The following is a 19,644-nucleotide window of genomic DNA, read 5'->3' on the forward strand; positions in this document are numbered from 1 at the left end:
TTTGACCCAAAAGTTAACCCAGAATTTAGCTGCCTGTGCAACTCACACTGGATCTTTGACTGTAGAGTTAATTAGCGACCTAGCTTTAGCTGATAAAGTCAGCCGGGGTCTTTTCACACAACTGCAAAGTCAGTGGTTCCCAAATAGAAACGAAAACCTATTGACATCGATCCGTTGTTTTAGTAAATGATCACAGATTGTGGAATTTACTTCCGTATCAATAAACAAACCATGCACTTTTGTTTTTAGAGTAATTGAACTTTGTGTCCTGGGTAAGTTGCGCAGGTTTTGCAGGTGTAAATAGTGGTTGTATCCATCTGTGTGTGATCTACAGTGCAGCTTAAAAAAAAGTATTTGCATAACTCAGAATTTCCTGCATAAAAATGACTCAAAACATCAGCACATCTTTTGCACGTCTGATATGTAATATTGGGTCATTTTCTGGACTTGTGTGAGTGTCCGCTGATGTTTTCAGGTCATTCTTATGCAGAAATGTCAAAACGATTTAAGCAGCACTGTGCGTGGAGTCGCTGAAACGTGGACGCTCTGACTCTTTTCCCGTGATGCTCCAGGGTTCGCAGGAACAGCGAGAAACTCGGGAACACGGAGAGACAGAGGAAACGTCTGGACAAGAAGGCGGCGTCCTCAGCCAACCTCCTCACACGCTCCCCCAGCCTGGAGAAGTGAGCCACGCAGCCGTCACTCACATCCGTCACCACACTGTCACACTTTGTCCTCTGGCTGACGTAGACTCACATATCTCACATAGCTCAGCAAAGAGACACTTGCTGGAACATCGTTGGCCCCTGTGAATAATAATAATAATAATTATAGTAATGTTCCATGCAGACAGTATGTGATTCTGTGACTAATGTGTATGAGGTGATGTCCTGTATCTGTCTGACATGGTTGTTTTCTGTCTACACAGTCGCGCTAAGGAGCTGATCACCAGTGCAGGTGAGGTCATGAAACTTTTCTGTTTTTGGAAAGTTACCGGAAACTTTAATTGCCTAATGCGATGCAAAATAACCCGGCATTTGGTATTTAGCTCAGATTTTCTGCAGCTCTCATAACTTCACAACTCTGATTCCTTCAGTATTTTAATACCTTTCTTTGTATTTAATCTGCATACAGTACTCAAAAGCACTAAAAACCTACATTTGCAATACTTCCTCATATTTAAAAGTGCAAAGTAAGTTCACCAGCTGTTGGTTATTTTTAACTTTTTTTTGTTTGAAGTTGTTTAGTTTGTTTGAAGTGAGCGGGGAAAAGGGGAACAGTTGCTGTGTCGTTTAATTAAATCTGACCGGACTTCACAATAAGACCAAATATCATTTCACTTCCTCATAGGCCATTTATTTAGAGCCTTCGCAGACCCTAACACCCTAGCCTGACGTGCACCTTCCTAGAAATGTAACTATTCATCACGCCGACGCAGACCACAAGAGCTGTGATTGGTCCACTTGGTAGAAGTGTGTTTCCTCTTTAGTGTTTCCGGCTACCAACATTTGTACGACTCGTCTTCGATTAAATTTCGGCAAAAGATTCAGTCGCCATTGTTGAAAGTGAAGCAGGAAGTAGAAACAAAAATTAACCTGACTGGCAAAAAAAGACACAGCGCCGACTAGTAGGTGTGTAACGGTACATGTATTCGTCCCATGGTGTCATGGTGCGGGCGTCACGGTTCGGTGCATGCAGTCATACCTGAGTGAGTAGCCTGTTAAAAAAAAAAAAAAAAAAGAAAAAGTCAAGTCCTCACTTTGATCCAGGTGGTGGTAATGAGCCTAAAAGCTGCCAGCAAATGTTATTAGCCTACAGAGGAAGAAAAATAGACGAAGAAGAAAAGTAATGTGGTGCAACATAACGGTGATGGCACGCGAGTGGTGGATCGGACAAATGCTGTCTGCCGACGATGTTTTGCGGAGGTGCGGTACGTCGCTGGTGCACATAAGACGGCTTCACCCCGATATATCTGTTTCTTTACTTTTATTTTTCACTTTTATAACAGGAGGTGGTTTTTAGTCAATTGGTGTCTGTTCAAAATAATTGAAAAAAAGCTAGATTTACACGTGTGAGTTTTTGTTGCCCTTTTCCCGTTGTACCGAACTCGTACCGAACTCGTACCGAACCGTGACTTGTGTGTACTGTTACACCCCTACCGACTAGTGTTTGGGTGGTGTTGTTACAGAGTGAGACTGACGAGCGCACAAGTATAAATGGCTCACACCTGCGTAGAGTACGTACATAGGTTACATATCGTCACCCTGTTAAAATAATCGCCTAACTCATTTTTTCAAGTTTTTCAGGAAACACAAAAAACTTCACCAGAAGTCTCACACACTTGCCATAGGCCATCATCTTAAAGGGGTAAAATCACATGAACTGATCAACTGAGGATGTTGGCGGTTTTACCATAGGTGGCCGGCGTCATGAGGAGATGATTTTGGCAAAAAAAACAATTTTGACGAAAAATGACTTAGGCGATTATTTTAACAGTGTGACGATATGTAGGCTACGTACGTACTCTACATAGGTACGTAGGCTACGTACGTAATCTACATAGGTACGCAGGTTACATACATAGGCTACGTACATAATCTACATAGGTACGTAGGTTACGTACATAGGCTACGTACATAATCTACATAGGTACGTAGGTTAGGTACGTAGGTTACATACGTAATCTACATAGGTATGTAGGTTACATACATAATCTACATAGGTACGTAGGTTATGTACGTAGGCTACGCACATAATCTACATAGTACATAGCTTACATATGTAATCTATGTAGGTATGTAGGTTACATATGTAGGTTACATACGTAGTCTACGTATGGCCTGTGTCCTGCAGTACCTTAGATGAGCCTTAATTAGACACACCTACACACACGATCAGATATCAAGATCATATCAAAGAAATGGATTCAGACAAAGAGCTGAGAAACTCGAAGATTGTCCTTGAATGCAAACGTGTAAGTAAAGTGTAAATGTTTGCACAGAGACAGGGCTCTTTGATTACAGATGACCTTTTATCTGTACTGCAACTGAAAAATGGCAAAGCGATGCGTGCAGTTTGCATGATTTAAAACGACCGCTCTGTTTTCAAACTCTCACTGATCATTATCCCACGTCCATGTGTTTAAATGAGGGACTTTTCCCACGTGCTGGTGTGGCCTGGCTTCGGTTTAGGCAAGGCCTGGGTTGAACTGTACCTCTGTTCTCGTGCCCAGGCAGCTTCTCTCCGCTTCACACATGTAGTCATTTGTAGTCCAAAAAAAAAAAATGAGTGGATTTCCCAACTGACCGCACTTGCGGTTAGCGTAGCTTTTATGAGTGTTGGCCTTCAATCTGGTTTGGGTTAGACCCGTTTTTAGGCCTCATTCCTTCAGCAGAAGACGCTCTCTCGCAGGATTTGTGCAAACAAAAAGTATTTGTCTCGAGCTTGTGGAAATCTTTGAAAAGGCAATTGCTTTATAGTTTCTAAACATTGTCAGCTGTTCGCTAGTCGCAGTGGTTAGAAAACGATCACAAATATGGCAGAAAATGTAGCTCTGGATGTTTCCAGAGAGAGAAAAGTTTAAGCAGAACTTGTGTCAGGAGGCATTTTGGATTTAACACTTCAAACTGCCCGCAGCAACTTACATTGCAGAAACATGCCTGGAGGTCCATGTCAGCTTTTGCTTGAGAAGTAAGCGTCTAACGTTATTAGATTAGTGGTATTGGCGCCTTTGACTGACACGTTTTCTTGTATTTTTCTTTTGGCCTAAAACAAAAATGTTGGCAACTAAACCAGTGGCACTGATGTCAATAAATTCTCACTGAAGTTGAATTTTTTAGAAGTTAAGCAGCTCAATAATTAGTTGGTGACGCTAATAGGCGGTTTAGACTTCTGCGTCAATTTGACGCCGTAGCTACGGCGACAGCCCAGACCCTATGTAGACCCTAACGCTGTAGTCTGACGTGAACCTCTGCAGAAGTGTAGCTAGAACGCAAGAGCTGTGATTGGTCCACTTAGTAGTAGCATGTTAGTAGTAGAAGAGAGGCAGATGAAGTGATGCACCCATCATGCCTAGTGCCTCCTGTACAAGCCTGTGGAGGCAGTGCTATGATCTGGGGTTGCTGCAGTTGCTCAGGTCTAGGTTCAGCAACATTATGTTGCTCAAAGAATGAGGTCAGCTGACTACCTGAATATACTGAATGACCAAGTTATTCCATCAATGGATTTTATCTTCCCTGATGTTCATGGGCATATTCCAAGAGGACAATGTCAGGATTCATGGGGCTCAGATTGTGAAAGAGTGGTTCAGGGAGCATGAGACATCATTTTCACACATGGATTGGCCACCACAGAGTCCAGACCTCAACCCCATTGAGAATCTTTGGGAGGTGCTGGAGTAGGCTTTGTGCAGTGGTCAGACTCTCCCATCATCAATACAAGATCTTGGTGGAAAATGAATGCAACACTGGATGGAAATAAATCTGGTGACATTGAAGAAGCTTATTGAAACAATGACACAGAGAATGTGTGCTGTAATGTAATCAAAGCTAAAGGAGGTCCAATGAAATATTTGAGTGTGTGACCTTTATTTTAGGCCCTGTCCACACGCAAACGCAAAAACGCAAAAACTGAGTTTTTTTTCATCGTTTTGGCCGAGCGTCCACACGTATCCCGTAAACGCATAGCCCTAAAACGCACTTTTCTGAAAACGGGTCCCAGGGTGGATAAATTTGAAAACGCACCTCTAGCGTTTCTGTGTAGACGCCTAAAACGAATACGATGACGTCATCGTATTCGCCCCCCCCAGCTGCCTTCCACCTCCCGCGAGACGTCTCATAACAACATCAACAACAATGGCGGACTACATGCTAGTTTACCTGCTGGAGAAGATATTGAGCCTATTAGGGCTACTAGGGCTAAATATCATGCTCCTGTGCCACCACGCTGAGCAAAAAAAGGAGATTTGTAAACAGCGCTCAAGATTTGTGCGCATGCTCCGTCTCTTCTTCTCCGTTTTGGGTGAATTTCTGAAACTGAAACAGCGACACCTATAGGCCTGGAATATGAAGTAGCGTTTCAGGTCGAGCTAAAACGGATACGTGTGGACAGGATATTTCTTGAAACGATGACGTCAAAAACGGCGTTTGCGTGTGGACAGGGCCTTAGTGACGACTTTTTTTAGTGTCCCATTGTAAAAAGTGAAACCTGCCTTGTTAGCTGCTGCCATAAAACTGCTTTATCTCAGCTTGACGTCCAGCTTGGAGTTACCCGGTCATTTAGAGTCGGTCTTTATCTTTATGGCTCGGCGTTCGCTTTGAACACCAGAAACGTGACGTTTATGCCCCTCCCCCTGCTACTTTCTAATCAAATCATATTGAGCTTTATTGTCATTTCGACATACAGCTGCATGCTTTTATGTTAGTAAAATGCACGGTGCACATGCTCAGTTTGCCCTCACTACCCTCTGAACGGCCGTCATGTCCGCCGCCGTGCAGCTGGAGCACCACGGCGTATACAGTACCCAGCCCTCTGTAGAAATGTTGTGAGGATGCTGGTGGGGAATGAACCCGTTTCAGTTTCCTCACAAAGTACAGTTCAGTTTTTTTTTTTTTAATGCGAGCTCTTGTAAAGCCAAACACTACAGGGCCTGTTCATAGAGAGCGAGGGAGAGAGTGTGGGCGCTGCCTGGAATCACATCCACTGTGGTTAGCCGAGACGCTGCGCCACTCCAGCTCAGCCGACAGAATGATGGATGGGCCAGTTTTGCAGTGTAGGACGCCAAAAAACATTTATTTATTATTTTATGTTTTTTTAAACCCAAGTCTTCTCCTGTCATATCTTTTGATCTCTTCATACTTTGCATCTATTTGAGTGATAACTGAGCAGCACGGCGCTAGGTTGTCAGTTCCTGAAATGCAAAGAATAAAGGTTTGTGCACAAGTACGTCTAGGCTGTTCCCTTTTTGTGCACAAAGGCAGCTGGAAATAAAGATTTTTTCTTTTAATATATTTGTGTGGAGTTTGCATGTTCTCCCTGTGTCTGCGTGGGTTCTCTCCGGGTACTCCGGCTTCCTCCCACCATCCAAAGACATGCTGGTTAGGTTAATTGGTGATTCTAAATTGGCCGTAGGTGTGAGTGTGAGTGTGAATGGTTGTCTGTCTCTGTGTGTGGCCCTGCGATGGACTGGCGACCTGTCCAGGGTGTACCCCTGCCTCTCGCCCGATGACAGCTGGGATAGGCTCCAGCAGACCCCCGTGACCCTTAACAGGACTAAACGGGTATAGAAAATGAATGAATGAATGAATATATTTGTGCAAATGTGTAAATTTGATCTAATTACACGAATTGACAGTGCCCCCTGTTTCTGCTTAGTCGGAATCCGTTGTGATGTTAGCATGCTAGGCTAACAGCTCACCTGTTTAAGGAGAGAAGCACAAGCTTAACCACTCCTCCGAGACTTCTGCTTATGACCACCTTCCTGATATTGCGTAGGTCTCCAAAGCAGTTGTGATTCATCAGAGAATGGACATGGTTCCTTCTGAGGGTGTCCTGTGGTGTTTGGGAACAGAATGTTGTTAGTGGGGGGTCTTTGAGGGGAGGGGCCTCTGTGGATCATCCCACAGATACTTGATCAGTTTGGGATCTAGTGAATTTGGAGGCCAGGTCAACACCTTGTACTGTTCTTCATGTTTTGGTTGAGTTGTCCCTGAAGCGTTTTCAGACTGCATCCTGCTGCGGGATGGCTGCTGCCATCAAGGAGTGTCATTGCTATGGGGTGGGGGTGTCTGGCCTGGTCTGGTCTGGTCTGATCTGGGTGGGTGCAGGGAATGGGTGGCGTGTCCAAAAGTTTCCCAGCAGAACACTGAATTGTCACAAGATGGTCAATGTTATTTATTCGGTCAGTGGTCATAATGTTGTGGCTGAAGACCTCAGCTAAGGGCCTTGAGGTTAAGATCTTATTTCCACAAATATGTCCAGATGGTTTTTATCCGTTTTTGAACAGTTTAAACATACAAACCTATGTGGTCCAGCTGTCTCTTTTGGTTTTATTGAACTTATTCATTTACTGAAGTATTGTAATATCCTAACAAACTCAAAGGGACATTTAAGGCTTTGCAAGCAATTACCAAAACCAGAGACTCATGACTCATTTTTGTTCTCATCTTCCTTTCACTTTATAAAACTTAATTTCCCACAACAATTGAAACGAGAGGAGTCGAGTCCTTCTTCCTCCCTGTCCCATGATTCCTGTTGTCGTCTGACTGAGGAAGGTGTCATTGTGTCCGAGCCACTGAAACTCTCCGTGGCTTTTTTTAAAAAACGCGAGTTCCCGTTTCGGAAAAGAAACGCATTTCACGCTGCTCGGTTGCCAAGGCAGCAGAACCAGACCAGACGTCCGGCGAAGGAAGACGAAGCCCAGCTTGAATGTCAAAGCTCATAAATCTAATAAGTCGTATAAAAGCTCGTAGATCCAACTTTGGGAATCCTCGAGTCAAAGTCGGTTCAGCGCCGTGTGATTTAGAGCTCACGTGTTTTATTTTTCTGGCTGACCTTTTTGGTTTCCTTTGCTCACAGGATCCCCCGGCTCCAGAAGAGGAACCTACAGCCAAGGTGGAACCTGCTAAAGCTTCTTTTTATTGTTTTTATTTGAGAAAAGTCAACAGAATATATAGTACATTTTCTAAATTTACATTGAATTAATTCAAGTAGACACAGATTAACATAGAAAAAGTGCTTATTATCATTAAACCCTTTAAAAACCTAATGCACAAGCACACTTTGGATTAGGTTTCTGAAAGCTAAGACGTTGCACTTTACCGCCAATGTGGTGTTATTACGGTAATTTCACTAGCTTTCCTCTCCCTGAAGGTTATTACTCTCTTATAACCTGCAGTAAATTGTAAATAACTGCCAGATATTGAAAGTTCCAGGTGAAAAAATGGCAAAAGCACTTGACTCAGGACATTTTCTGACCTTTTTATAGTCAAAATAAGCGAAATAAAAAGTCCAGGTGGACATTTGGAGGCTGAGATGTGAAAGGGTTAACAGCAGTCGTAACTGGTTGTGTATTCTGCTTCGTATTCCAGGACAGTCCATCAAAATGTTCATCCGGGGCCGTCCCATCACCATGTACGTCCCCTCCAACATCCAGAACTACGAGGACCTGAAGATGGAGCCGCCCTCCGAGAGACTGGAGCTGGACTGGGTGTATCCTTTTTCCCGAAATGCCACAGCGGCGCTCGACTTTCGTATTTATGAGGCCCGTGTTACATTCAGATGTTTTCACCGTGCGGTCATTCCTTGTGTTCAAGCGGCTCAGTGTGTTCTGGAAAGGGTCTCTCTGACTGTGTGGTGTCATGTCTGGCGTTTTTAAATGTTTATTTATGCACCTTTGTGCCGTCAGAACCTGGTTTTGTTTTGAATGCCGCCTTGACTTTGTCGTGCTAGCTATGGCTACCGGGGACGAGACTGCCGGGCCAACCTCTACTTCCTACCGACCGGCGAGGCCGTGTACTTCATCGCCTGCGTCATCGTGCTTTATCACATCAACAACCGCACACAGCGCCACTATCTCAAACACACAGACTGTGTCCGATGGTCAGTGGAACAGCAGGAATAAAATGCATCCACACTAGGGGTTGTACGACTTCAGAATATTTTGAAGTCAACTCCGACTAGTCTCTGATGACGTCACTAATAAAAACACAGTAGAAAATAATGAAATCTATATTCTAGACCTGAATACATATGCTGAGAACAGACAGCTCATGTGCTACATACTGTGAGCTGCAGATATGTATAGACTGTATAAAAACATGCAGCACCTCAGCACCATCAGTAGCATTTAGTAGTACTTTACAGCGTGTTGTTAGATGGGATAGTTTAGCAAAGTATTTCTCCGAAGACTTTTTTCCGTGAAGTAAGGATTTGGACTGTTCCTCTGCTAGCGTTAGCCTTTTCAGATGCATTGCAGTAGTACTTTAGTTGTATTTCAGGACTGACATGTCACAGTAGCTGCAACGACTCACTGGGCTCTTCACCTGTCTTCTCGGAGGCGTCCATGTTTTCATTGTCACGTGATCAGCGACTAGTCGACTAGTGTGTACGACCCCTAGTGTCCAGAGTCTCCCTTTATTGCTATTTTTCTTTCTACCTTGTTTATAAAATGTGTAACTAAGCTCTTAAAATCAGGGGATCCAATTTAGGTGGAGGGCGAAAAATATGTAAAAGATATTGAGAGTGTACTGATGCTAACAAATGATAACAGTTAAATGAATATAAAAGCTGTTAAGTTTGAATCTTTGTTTCTAAAAGTCTTTTACAACCCTGTCTTGTTATTTAGTTAAATTATCATTATTATTATAATTATTATTTCTGTTTTTTTGCAGTCTTACCCTCCATCCTGACAAAGTGCGAGTGGCATCTGGCCAGACAGCAGGGGTGGATAAAGACGGCAAGGTGCCCACTAAGTATTTAGCTAAATGACTCTTAGATTCACTTTTTTCACCATTATGAAAAGAAAATCTTTGCTTGCCGATAAATGTGACGTCTTTGCATCCGTTATGTGCGCTAGCCTCTGCAGCCGTGCGTCCACATCTGGGACTCCACCACCTTGGTCACCCTGCAGCAGATCGGCCTGGGAACCTTCCAGAGGGGAGTCGGATCAGTGGCGTTTTCCTTTGCTGTAAGTTGATTGCAACATTAAGGGCTTGAAAGATTGTCAACCTCGGGATAGACATGTCCCGATCAGTTTTTTGATTTATTTTTTGCCCCTCTGATCGGATATTGATCTTTTGATATTCAGTATCGGCCGATCCGAGTCCTCATCCGATCTTAAAGGGGAACTACTGTTTTTTTACAACCTGGACCTTATTTCTGGCATAAAATATGATCATTCACTCACCCATATAACTTTGGTGGACTCAACGGGGAATAGCACTAGCGTATCATAACAAAATATTGGTGAAATGAACGAGTTTCGCAGCAGATAATGCGTTATTTAGAGGCTGCGTTTTGGTGCCCCATTCACTCTCACTATATGGATATACGCACCTTGTATTCACCTAGATGTGACTGGATTCAGTTCAATACATATTTTTGTCAAAGTTAATAGTAGTGTGGAGAGGGTAGTTCATAACTTGGCTCCAGAAAACCTGTATCCTGGTCATCCAATGCTGCCATAAACTCCCTAACCCTGTCTGGAAGATTTTTCTCCTCGACCCTGCCTCCAGGAAACTTTTCTCTTCTTTTAAACGTTCAGTGTTCAGTGCCGCCTTTGCCTGAGTTGCGAATCGAGTTACTGATCAACGATCACGTACTACCCCCTTGCCGAACATCCTCATTTCACAATTTACAAATTTTCCAGAATAGAGTTCTTCCACACATTAGACGTGTTTAGTCACATTATTTTGGTTTCTGTTCTTCTTCTCTTCTTCTCCACTAAGACAGAAGAGGAATAAGACGTTTTGATGCTGCAAGCACGTGGTTTTGGTATTTGCCTTAGGATGTTTTTGCCAAAATCATTCTGCAAAATTCCAGCTGAATAAGGTTGGAGGGGCGCGTTAACTTCAGGCCCAGAACGGATTTTGATTGGATTCAGGTCCTTACACTGACTTGGCCAGCAAAGATCACTAATTCCCAGCTTGTTGTGCTGGAATGCTTCAGGTCGTTATCTTGTTAGCTTGTTATCTCGTTGCACTGTGGCCCATTTTCGGCACAGCTTTCGGCTCCACAACCGGGGGCACGATGTTCTTCCAGAATTTGTGTTTTCTCATCAAATGCTTTGGGTTTGTCCACATGTGTGTTGGCGTGGCCTTTTACCTAATTCATCATTCCTGTGGTTTCTTGTTGTTTTTTTGTAAATAGTTTAGAGCAGCAACCCTGTTGAACTTTCTCTGTTTGTAGAATATTTGCTTCTCTGTGGATTGAGCTCAGATCTTTTGGAGATGCTCTTATAGCGTTCCATAAACATGCCTGCACCACCCACGTCCTGATGATCTTCTGTTTCACCTGTCACAAAGTCATGGTAAAACAGAAGAACTGTTCAGAAGGTTCACATACTGACAAGCACCATTATACATTCCCCGGAATCAGAGTTGCCAACAATAATGAAAATAAACACTTCCTGTACAGATGTTTTACTTTAGGAAAGTCATTAAGCCTCTCCTTACCTTGCAGACTTTTATTGTGAAAAACGTTTTGTGTTTGTGTGCTTTCATCTGATTAATCAATTTTTTATTGGCTTCATTTGTCCAGACGCAGAGCCAACACACACACGCCTTGTTTTTTTTGGTTTCTGACTTGTTTTGATGGGATGTTTCAGGACTCTGGAGCTTCCCTGTGTGTTATCGATGACTCCAATGAACACATGCTGTCAGTGTGGGACTGCACCAAGGGGACCAAGCATGCGGAGGTCAAGGTAAAAACAAAGCAAAATAAATGAACTAAACTGACATAGTCATAAAAATATTTCAACTCTTCACAGCTTAGTTTATCTTAGCTTATTTGACCTTATGTAACTTAACACTTTAGCTTAGCTTAGCTTATCATCACTTAAGTTAACAGTTTAGCTTAGCTTAGTTTATCATCACTTAGCTTAACTTAACTTAATTTTCACTTAGCTTAGCTTAACTCAACTTAATTTATCTTCATTTCTCTTCACATCTTAGCTTAGCTTACTGTCTCTTTGTTTGGATAATTTACCTCCACATTACTTAACCTAATTAAGTTAATAAGTTTAGCTTAGCATCACTTAGCTTATCATAACTTAGCTTAGTTTACCTTAACTTAACTTAACTTAACTTAACTTAACTTAACTTGGCTTTACTTAGCTTAGGTTAACTCAACTTAATTTCACCTCACTTCTTAGCATAGCTTAGCTCAGCTTAGCTTACTATCTCTTTGCTTAACTTAGCTTAGCTTAGTTTACCTTAACTTAGCTTAACTGATCTTCACGTCACATCTTAGCTTAGTTTAGCTTCGCTTACTGTATCTTTGCTTAGCTTAGCTTATTTTACCTTAACTTAACTTATCCTAACGTATCTTCACTTCACTTCACAGTGTAGCTTAGCTTAGCTTACCATCACTTACCTAATATTACCTTATCTTAGCTTAGTTTACTTTAATTGACTTTTGCTTAGCTTAGGTTAACTCACCTTAAATTCACTTCACTTCACAGCTTAGCTTAGCTTAGCTAAGCTTAACTTACTATAGGGTTTCTCTGATTCATTCAAATGAGAAATCATACAAAATCACATTTATAGAAATAATTAAAATAGATACGCCATATAACATCAGAAGTTACCTGAGAACTATGTGTTTTGTTTTGTTATAAGTTGTGTATACATCCATGGGTACACTGCAAACAGCTTATAGCTCATTCATATATAACTGATGATGCCAGTGCACCAATACAGACAAGAACAAGTTGTAGCACACAGTGTAAGTCACAAACTTCAGGGCCTTGTGTTTATTTGCCATCATAAACTTGTGTAACAGATGACTGCTTGCAAACACATTTGATACAACGGTTAAATAAGGTGTTAATATGTTGGGTCTTACTGCCTCCGGGTGATATGACTTTACAATCTGAGGCACATCATGTAACTCTTGTGAAATTAGCAGCCACTTCAAAGATTCATACTAGACCAGGTCAGCTGTGTGCAGAATGTGAGAGATCAGGAAGGGAGAAGCTGGTGGCCACGTCTATGCTCTGCTTTTATAGGCTTTTATCCCAAAATGCCTCAACTTCCTTGAGAGCAGTTTCAACATAGCTGCCATGGCAACAGTGTAAATATTTTATACAGTAAATGTGTCCAACAGGGTGTATGTATATATATATATATGTGTGTGTGTGTGTTCTCCAGTGCAGCAGTGTGAACATGTAGGTGGGTGTTTGAACTTGTTTGTCATCTGAAGACAAGAGTTCTTTGGGTCTTGTGCAAAAAAAAACAAAACAAAAAAAAAACGTTATTGCATGTTTTGTGAAACATCCAGAGTGCGTTGAATGTGTGTGTGGGACGGGTCCGTGCTGGACGGGCCAACGCTGGGCCAACGCTGGCCCACACTGTGTAAACATACGAGTTCATCCAACAGGAACAAGATAATTATACTGCCCCCTCCCCTCCTCCTCCTCCTCCTCCATCCCTCCCACTACCACAGCGGTGGAATAGTCCATATGCCTCTTTACAGCACAGCCGTGAATGGAGCTTTTTGTGTCAGTAATGTGAAATGATGCTCCTGTACGGTGTGTACTGAATGCTCAAGAACGTGGTAGAATAGAAAACCTCATTGTCTTTGTGGTTTCTTTCAGAAAATGTATAAATATATGTTAAAGCTACAGTTTTTTAATTTCTTTTAATAATTTGGGACGACAGAACGGACTCATTATCACATATTCAACCATGGCTACCGAAACTCTTGGACTGTGATTGATACAGTAATGTAGGAGGTTGCTGCACCAGTGTTAAAGTATTTCAGGTAAACACAGCAACAGCTGAGCCTGAGCCACATTGGAGGTTGTGTATGTAGAGGACGCTGTAAACTAATAATGCTTTCGGAAATGTAAATAATGTTTGTATAAATTTACAAAATGCAAAGTGAGCGGACAAAAGAAGGGTCTATATCAAAGCATAGACTGTATATAAATATGGACAATGTGTCTCCACTTCTTTGCATTGGCCAAACAGACGCTATTTCCCCAGGGATACAGGCGGCGCCATATTTTTCGACTTTGGAGCCAGAGTCTGATCAGTACGGTCCAAGAGTGGAGCCACCTGGAGCCGTGATATCGATGCCGCGCCCACACTTCCTCCAGACCCATTTGTGTTTTCGTTTAACTAATGCTACGCTCTGCTCTACCTCCACCAGTTACAAGGAAATGTGGGATTATACACTGTAGTTACTGTATTTATGAATGTTTATTTTACAACTCTCACAGTCTGTACTGCTTTACGAAGCAGTTGGCATGGCAGCCATTATGTCACATCCTGTTTCTATAGCGCCAAATAACCCAACTAAAACTAAACTTATCTAAATTATTGACACTTAAACATGCATCAACATTATATTAACTACCTAAAATAACTGAATCCATCCTTGAAAAAAATAATTATTTAACGTGTATTTTAGTGTTTTAGTTTGGCCCAAGTCCCGCCCACTAACATGGAGGGGGTGGAGCTTATGATATACTGTAGCCAGCCACCAGGGGGAGCTCTACTTGCTTTGGCTTCACTTTAGAGGAGCTACTGTTTATCTGTATACACTCTATGTTTCAAATCAATAGTTGGCGTTACCACCTTTATCGATTCTTGTCGGTACAACTTGCACAAAGTCAGGGGTTTTGTAGGATCGTAGATGCAGCGATTGGCCGAGAAAACCTGCAGCAGATGAAAAACACATCAAGCTTACTTCCCTTTGAAATCTGAAGATGTCCAGCAGAGCCATCAGCTCAGGACTGTCAGGAACCAGTGGGACCCAGGTTCACCCATCTACTGTCCGGAGAAGTCTGACCAGAAGAGGTCTTCATGGAAGAGCTGCAGCCAAAAAGCCAAACCACCGACGTGGGAACGAGGCCAAGAGACTCAACTATGCACGAAAATATATAAGACCTGGGGTGCAAAAATAACAGCAGGTGCTCTGGACTGATGAGCCAAAATTTGAAATAATATTTGGCTGTAGCAGAAGGAAGAGAGCGGTAGAATAATGAGTGTCATCATGGAATACCATCCGGAAGACGTATGACTGGCACCTAATTTATTCTGCAGCGGGACATCGACCCCAAACGTACAAGCAATGTCGTTGAAGAACCATCTTCAGCGTGAAGAAGAACAACAAGTCCTGGAGGTGATGGTACATCCCCCCCATAGAGTCCTGATTCAACATCATGGAGTCTGTCTGGCCTTCATCCACAGAAGATCTGTGGTCAGTTCCTCAAGGTGTTTGGAGTTCCTTCAAAAACTCTTGTACCTGGAAGAACCCTGATTTAGCTCTATCTTCTGTTCATTCACTGCATTTTTGTTAACCGATAATAAATAAAGTTCACATCCAGGGTGAGGTTTAACCGCGTCATGTAGAAACTTTGCTTGGATTTTCCAACCCTTGCGTACCCCGTTCCTCTTTAGCTAGACATTGCCTGGCAACACAAACAACAGAAACCATGAGGCTCAGCGGTTATATTTTATCATGTTTAAATTAGGAAAGTGAAATCAGAATGTGACGTAGTGAAAGGCTTTGTGAGCCACGGATGAATGCGATTAGCCATAACATTATGACCACCGTCCAAATATTGTGTAGGTCTCCCGTGTGCCTCCAAAACAGTTGTGACTCATCAGAGAATGGACATGGACCTTCTGAGGGTGTCCTGTGGTGTCTGGTAACCAAATGTTGTTAGTGGGGGGCCTTTTCGGGGAGGGGCCTCTGTGGATCATCCCACAGATACTTGATCAGTTTGGGATCTAGTGAATTTGGAGGCCACGTCAACAACTTGTGCTGTTCTTCATGTGTTTTTGAGTTGTTCCTAAACTTTATGTGTCTGCATCCTGCTGGGGATGTCTGCTGCCATCAAGGAGTGTCATTGCTATGGGGTGGGGGTGCCTAGTCTGGTCTAGGTGGGTGCTACATGTCTAAGTAACATCCACATGAATGAATGCCAGGTCCAAACGTTTCACAGCAGAACATTGAATTGTCACAAAATGGTCAATGTTATTCAGTTCTCCTATCAGTGGTCATAATGGTGTGGCTTATCTGTGTATACCACACTGGAATTTGATCATTTAATGTCTGATTAAGAAATTCAAGGCACTATAAATAAAATCAGAGGGTTTCCTGGAAAGAGCAAAGGTTCTTCTGCTAAATCTCTACAACCCTTAAATTCCCCTCAGTGGAAACTTCTCCTGACAGTAAAGACTTTTCATTTCTTCATAATTTCGTCCTAATTCTGTCATCTTGTATGAAGTGTGGACCAGTATTTGGCATCCTGTTCATTCAAGGTTTCTTATTCTAATTCTAAAAGAGCAGGTTGGACAGGTTTCTGGACTGGACAAAAGCTCGACTGAAGCGCTCGGATCATTTTTCTCTGTAACTGTATTAAAACCTGTGCTGCTGTGTGTCCAGAGTACCAACGAGGCCGTGTTCGCCGTGGAGTTTAACCCCAGTGACAGCACCAACATCATCACCTGTGGAAAATCCCACGTCTACTTCTGGACGCTGAACGCGGGGCAGTTCACCAAGAAACAAGGCATCTTTGGAGTAAGAGTTTATCCCTGTCTCTCAACTCACTTCACATCCCTGGTTGTACTTCTAAATGCAGCGTCCTTCGGGCTGAGGCCAGAAAGGGGGAAGTGAGAAGCAGAAACTAAGAGAAGTGAAAGTTTAGAGCAAATATTATTCATGAGTGAATCATCTAATTCAGTTTGAACATATGAAGGCAGCTGTTGTACAATAAAGCAACTAATAAGCGTTCGCATAGCCGCTCTAAACACAGTCTTCATTGCTTTCAGAAATACAAGAAGCCCAAGTTCATCCAGTGCTTTGCGTTCAGCCTGACCGGAGACGTCCTGACCGGAGACTCTGAAGGGAACATCCTCACCTGGGGCAAGTCGGCCGCAGACGTCAAGACTCTGGGCAAAGGAGCCAAAGGTCAGGGCTCGGAATCAGTCTGGAGATTTAACTGACAATATGGAAAAAATACATAACGCCAAACGCTCAAATCTGACACGTCATGTGATCTGTGGCATCTGTAAAATAACCTGTGTACAACAGTGGTGCAATACCGTTGTAGTAATAGTAGCTCAACTGGTTCAGAAAAGCTTCGTGTCATAAAAGACTATTAGTAATGCTGCTAAAAAAATGGCAATTTACTTTATTTAGGCAAAAAAAGCAGCCACAGGACCGTTGAAGGTAGCAGGTGGCCTGGCAACTGGTAGTCGCCATTATGTCACATCCTGTTTCTATAGTGTCAAATAACTAAAACTGAACTTATACAAAGAATTGACACTTGAACATTCATCAACATTATATTAACTACCTAAAATGACAGAAACCATCCTTGAAAAAAAATGTATATGACGTGTATTTTAGTGTTTTAGTTTGGCACAAGTCCCACCCACTAACATGGAGGGGGTGGAGCTTATGACCTATACTGCAGCCAGCCACCAGGGGGAGCTCTACTTTAGAGGAGCTGTCCGCCTCCATATTTATATACAGTCTAACAAAAGGTTTTTTTGTAGAGAGCTACAAAAATCATTGACAGCCACAAACAACTTCTTCTTCTTCTCCTACAAAAATTATTGTTTACCATTTTCTTTTTTCTTATATTAACGGAAGTTTACACAGACCAGTGCTAGAACTGTCGGCACATGTAGGATTTTAATGCTTCGCCTAAGAACAAATATAGGGAGTAAAATAAAAAAAAATAATAATAATAATTTAATAATTTTAACCCGTAATTGCCCCACAATGGGGAAATTGCAGTTCCTGCTGTTTGACCCATCCATTTGTTCACACAGTAGTTGGAGCAGTGGGCTGCAGCCTCTAAGGACTGCGCCCGGGGAGCAATTTGGGGGTTAGATGCTTGCTCAGGGCACCTCAGTCATGGAAGTGAACCTGGGACCTCTAACCACTACTCCACAGCTCCCCCTATAGGCTTGTTTCCACCAAATAAGAAAATATCCATGTATTAGACCCAATGATCTTAGAACCACTGAAAAATAGTATAGTTAGTATATAAATAATAAATAATTTTGAATAATTTTAGAAGTTGTTTAACATGTCTGTTAAGATTTGATAAAAAATAAAAAAATTTATTTATTTTTTTTTAATTATTTTTTTTATTATTTCTAAAATTTTTTCCAGATTTTTTTTGTTCAGTTTGGTTTTCGTTTCCCACAGAGACCTTCCAGATCATGCGACAGACCCGGGCCCACGAGGGCAGCGTGTTCACCCTGTGCAACCTGCAGGGCGGCGGTCTGCTCAGCGGCGGCGGGAAGGACCGCAAGATCATCCGCTGGAGCGCCGACCTGGCACCTGAGAGAGAGTGTGAGGTGAACCACGGCTTTATGTGTGTATGATGATGATGATGATGATGATGATGATGATGCTGGGTGGAGACGATCTGTTCAGATTAAGAGAGATTAACCCTAGAACACTAACGTTGGGTGATTTTCATGTTGCTGAACCTAGACCTGAGCAACTGCAGCAACCCCAGATCATAGCACTGCCCCCACAGGCTTGTACAGTAGACACTAGGCATGATTCAGTTCCAGGCAGTGTACATTGTAACAGGTGAAACACACCCAACATTGGTGATGGTGGTTAACATTATACTGATTGTAGTGTTAGTGTTCTGGGGTTAAGACGGAGAGAGAAAGAGGCTCGTTGGCTGATGGGATCATTTGTCCAGATTCCAGAAAATTTTGGGGCCGTTCGCACCATCGCAAACGTGGATGAGGAGGAACTTCTAGTCGGTACAACGCGAAATGCCATTCTCAGAGGGACCTTCTCAGACGGGTTTGTGGCCATTGTACAGGTAGGCTCTTGTTTATTCTTTATCTAAAAGTGTAAAGAGGATCTCTAGTTGTGTTCAGACCTGGTTGTCCGATTGATCCGATCACCACTTTCGTTTTTGTCAACAAGAAAAGTGAATATGTGTGTTGAGACAATAAACTACTAACCTAAAATACACAAACCCTCTTAAGCACGGGTGTCTATTTTAGCTCCACATACAGCACAGTTTGATCCCAAGGGGGACGGACCAGTAGCTTGATAGCATAAATAATGACAACACCAGATATTTGCTTTTGTTTTAGTGCAAAGAAGAACAAGTAGATTATGAAAGTGCTTATATTTAATGAAGTGTCCTTTTATGAACAGATTTTAAGAAAAATAGCTGCGATTTCTGCAAATTGATGCCGTCTACGGTTTAATGTTGTTATTCCTGCGACTCTTACAAAAAAAGGTGCGCCCCCTAGTGGACAAATTAGGAATATTAGCTAATTTTAGGGGAAAACTGCAACCGAAACATGCTGCAAGCGCACTTTGGATTATCACAGTCACATCACGGCTTCTGAAAGCTGAGACGTTGCGCTTTCACAGCCGGTACAGTGCGTCCTCTCCTCCTGGAAGGTTATTACCCTTTTATAACGTGCAGTGAATCATTAAAAGTTCCAGGTGTTCTTGAAAGAATTGGCAAAAGCTCTTAGTCACAAGACATTTTCTGACCCTTTTATAGTCGAGATAAGCACCAACAATGAGTTAAAATTTAAGTGTATAAGTCGAAGTTTGCAAAGTCATCCTGCAGGCCAAGACTGGACCCCTGCTCTAAATTAAATTGAATGAAAAACTAACAAAAACTATAATTCCTGTGTACAGTGCAGCCAGACTAACTTGTACATCATCAACGGCAACTGCTGGAAAGAATGTAGTGTCATCTGATTGTAAATATAATCAACGAAACAAACCTGTGCGTGTCTGTGTTTCCTAGGGTCATGTAGATGAGATGTGGGGGCTGGCTACACACCCCTCCCAGAACATCTTCCTCACCTGCGGGCACGACAGACAGGTGTGCTTATGGAAGACAGAAGAACACAAGCTGGACTGGTGCATCACCCTGGAGGTAGGACTCTCTGCTCCTGGACTTACTTAAGT

At 42.5% G+C, this 19,644-nt stretch overlaps 1 protein-coding gene across 4 annotated transcripts in view; it reads left to right on the forward strand.

The window, feature by feature from the left end:
- The window catches only part of eml3 (EMAP like 3), a 53,049-nt gene that overhangs the window by 26,430 nt on the left and 6,975 nt on the right, over positions 1 to 19,644 (forward strand). For all 4 annotated transcript variants that reach the window (XM_084547151.1, XM_084547153.1, XM_084547154.1 and 1 more), the window contains 13 exons: positions 573 to 683; positions 929 to 957; positions 7,576 to 7,611; positions 8,088 to 8,208; positions 8,449 to 8,598; positions 9,390 to 9,459; positions 9,575 to 9,685; positions 11,324 to 11,419; positions 16,114 to 16,248; positions 16,500 to 16,638; positions 17,890 to 18,041; positions 18,401 to 18,526; positions 19,481 to 19,612. In XM_084547151.1, coding sequence (XP_084403277.1) covers positions 573 to 683; positions 929 to 957; positions 7,576 to 7,611; positions 8,088 to 8,208; positions 8,449 to 8,598; positions 9,390 to 9,459; positions 9,575 to 9,685; positions 11,324 to 11,419; positions 16,114 to 16,248; positions 16,500 to 16,638; positions 17,890 to 18,041; positions 18,401 to 18,526; positions 19,481 to 19,612 — 1,408 coding nt within the window. The remainder of the gene's footprint in view (positions 1 to 572; positions 684 to 928; positions 958 to 7,575; positions 7,612 to 8,087; positions 8,209 to 8,448; positions 8,599 to 9,389; positions 9,460 to 9,574; positions 9,686 to 11,323; positions 11,420 to 16,113; positions 16,249 to 16,499; positions 16,639 to 17,889; positions 18,042 to 18,400; positions 18,527 to 19,480; positions 19,613 to 19,644) is intronic.

This window comes from Chelon labrosus (genome assembly GCF_963514085.1).
Source record: "Chelon labrosus genome assembly, chromosome: 1".
NCBI lineage: Eukaryota > Metazoa > Chordata > Actinopteri > Mugiliformes > Mugilidae > Chelon > Chelon labrosus.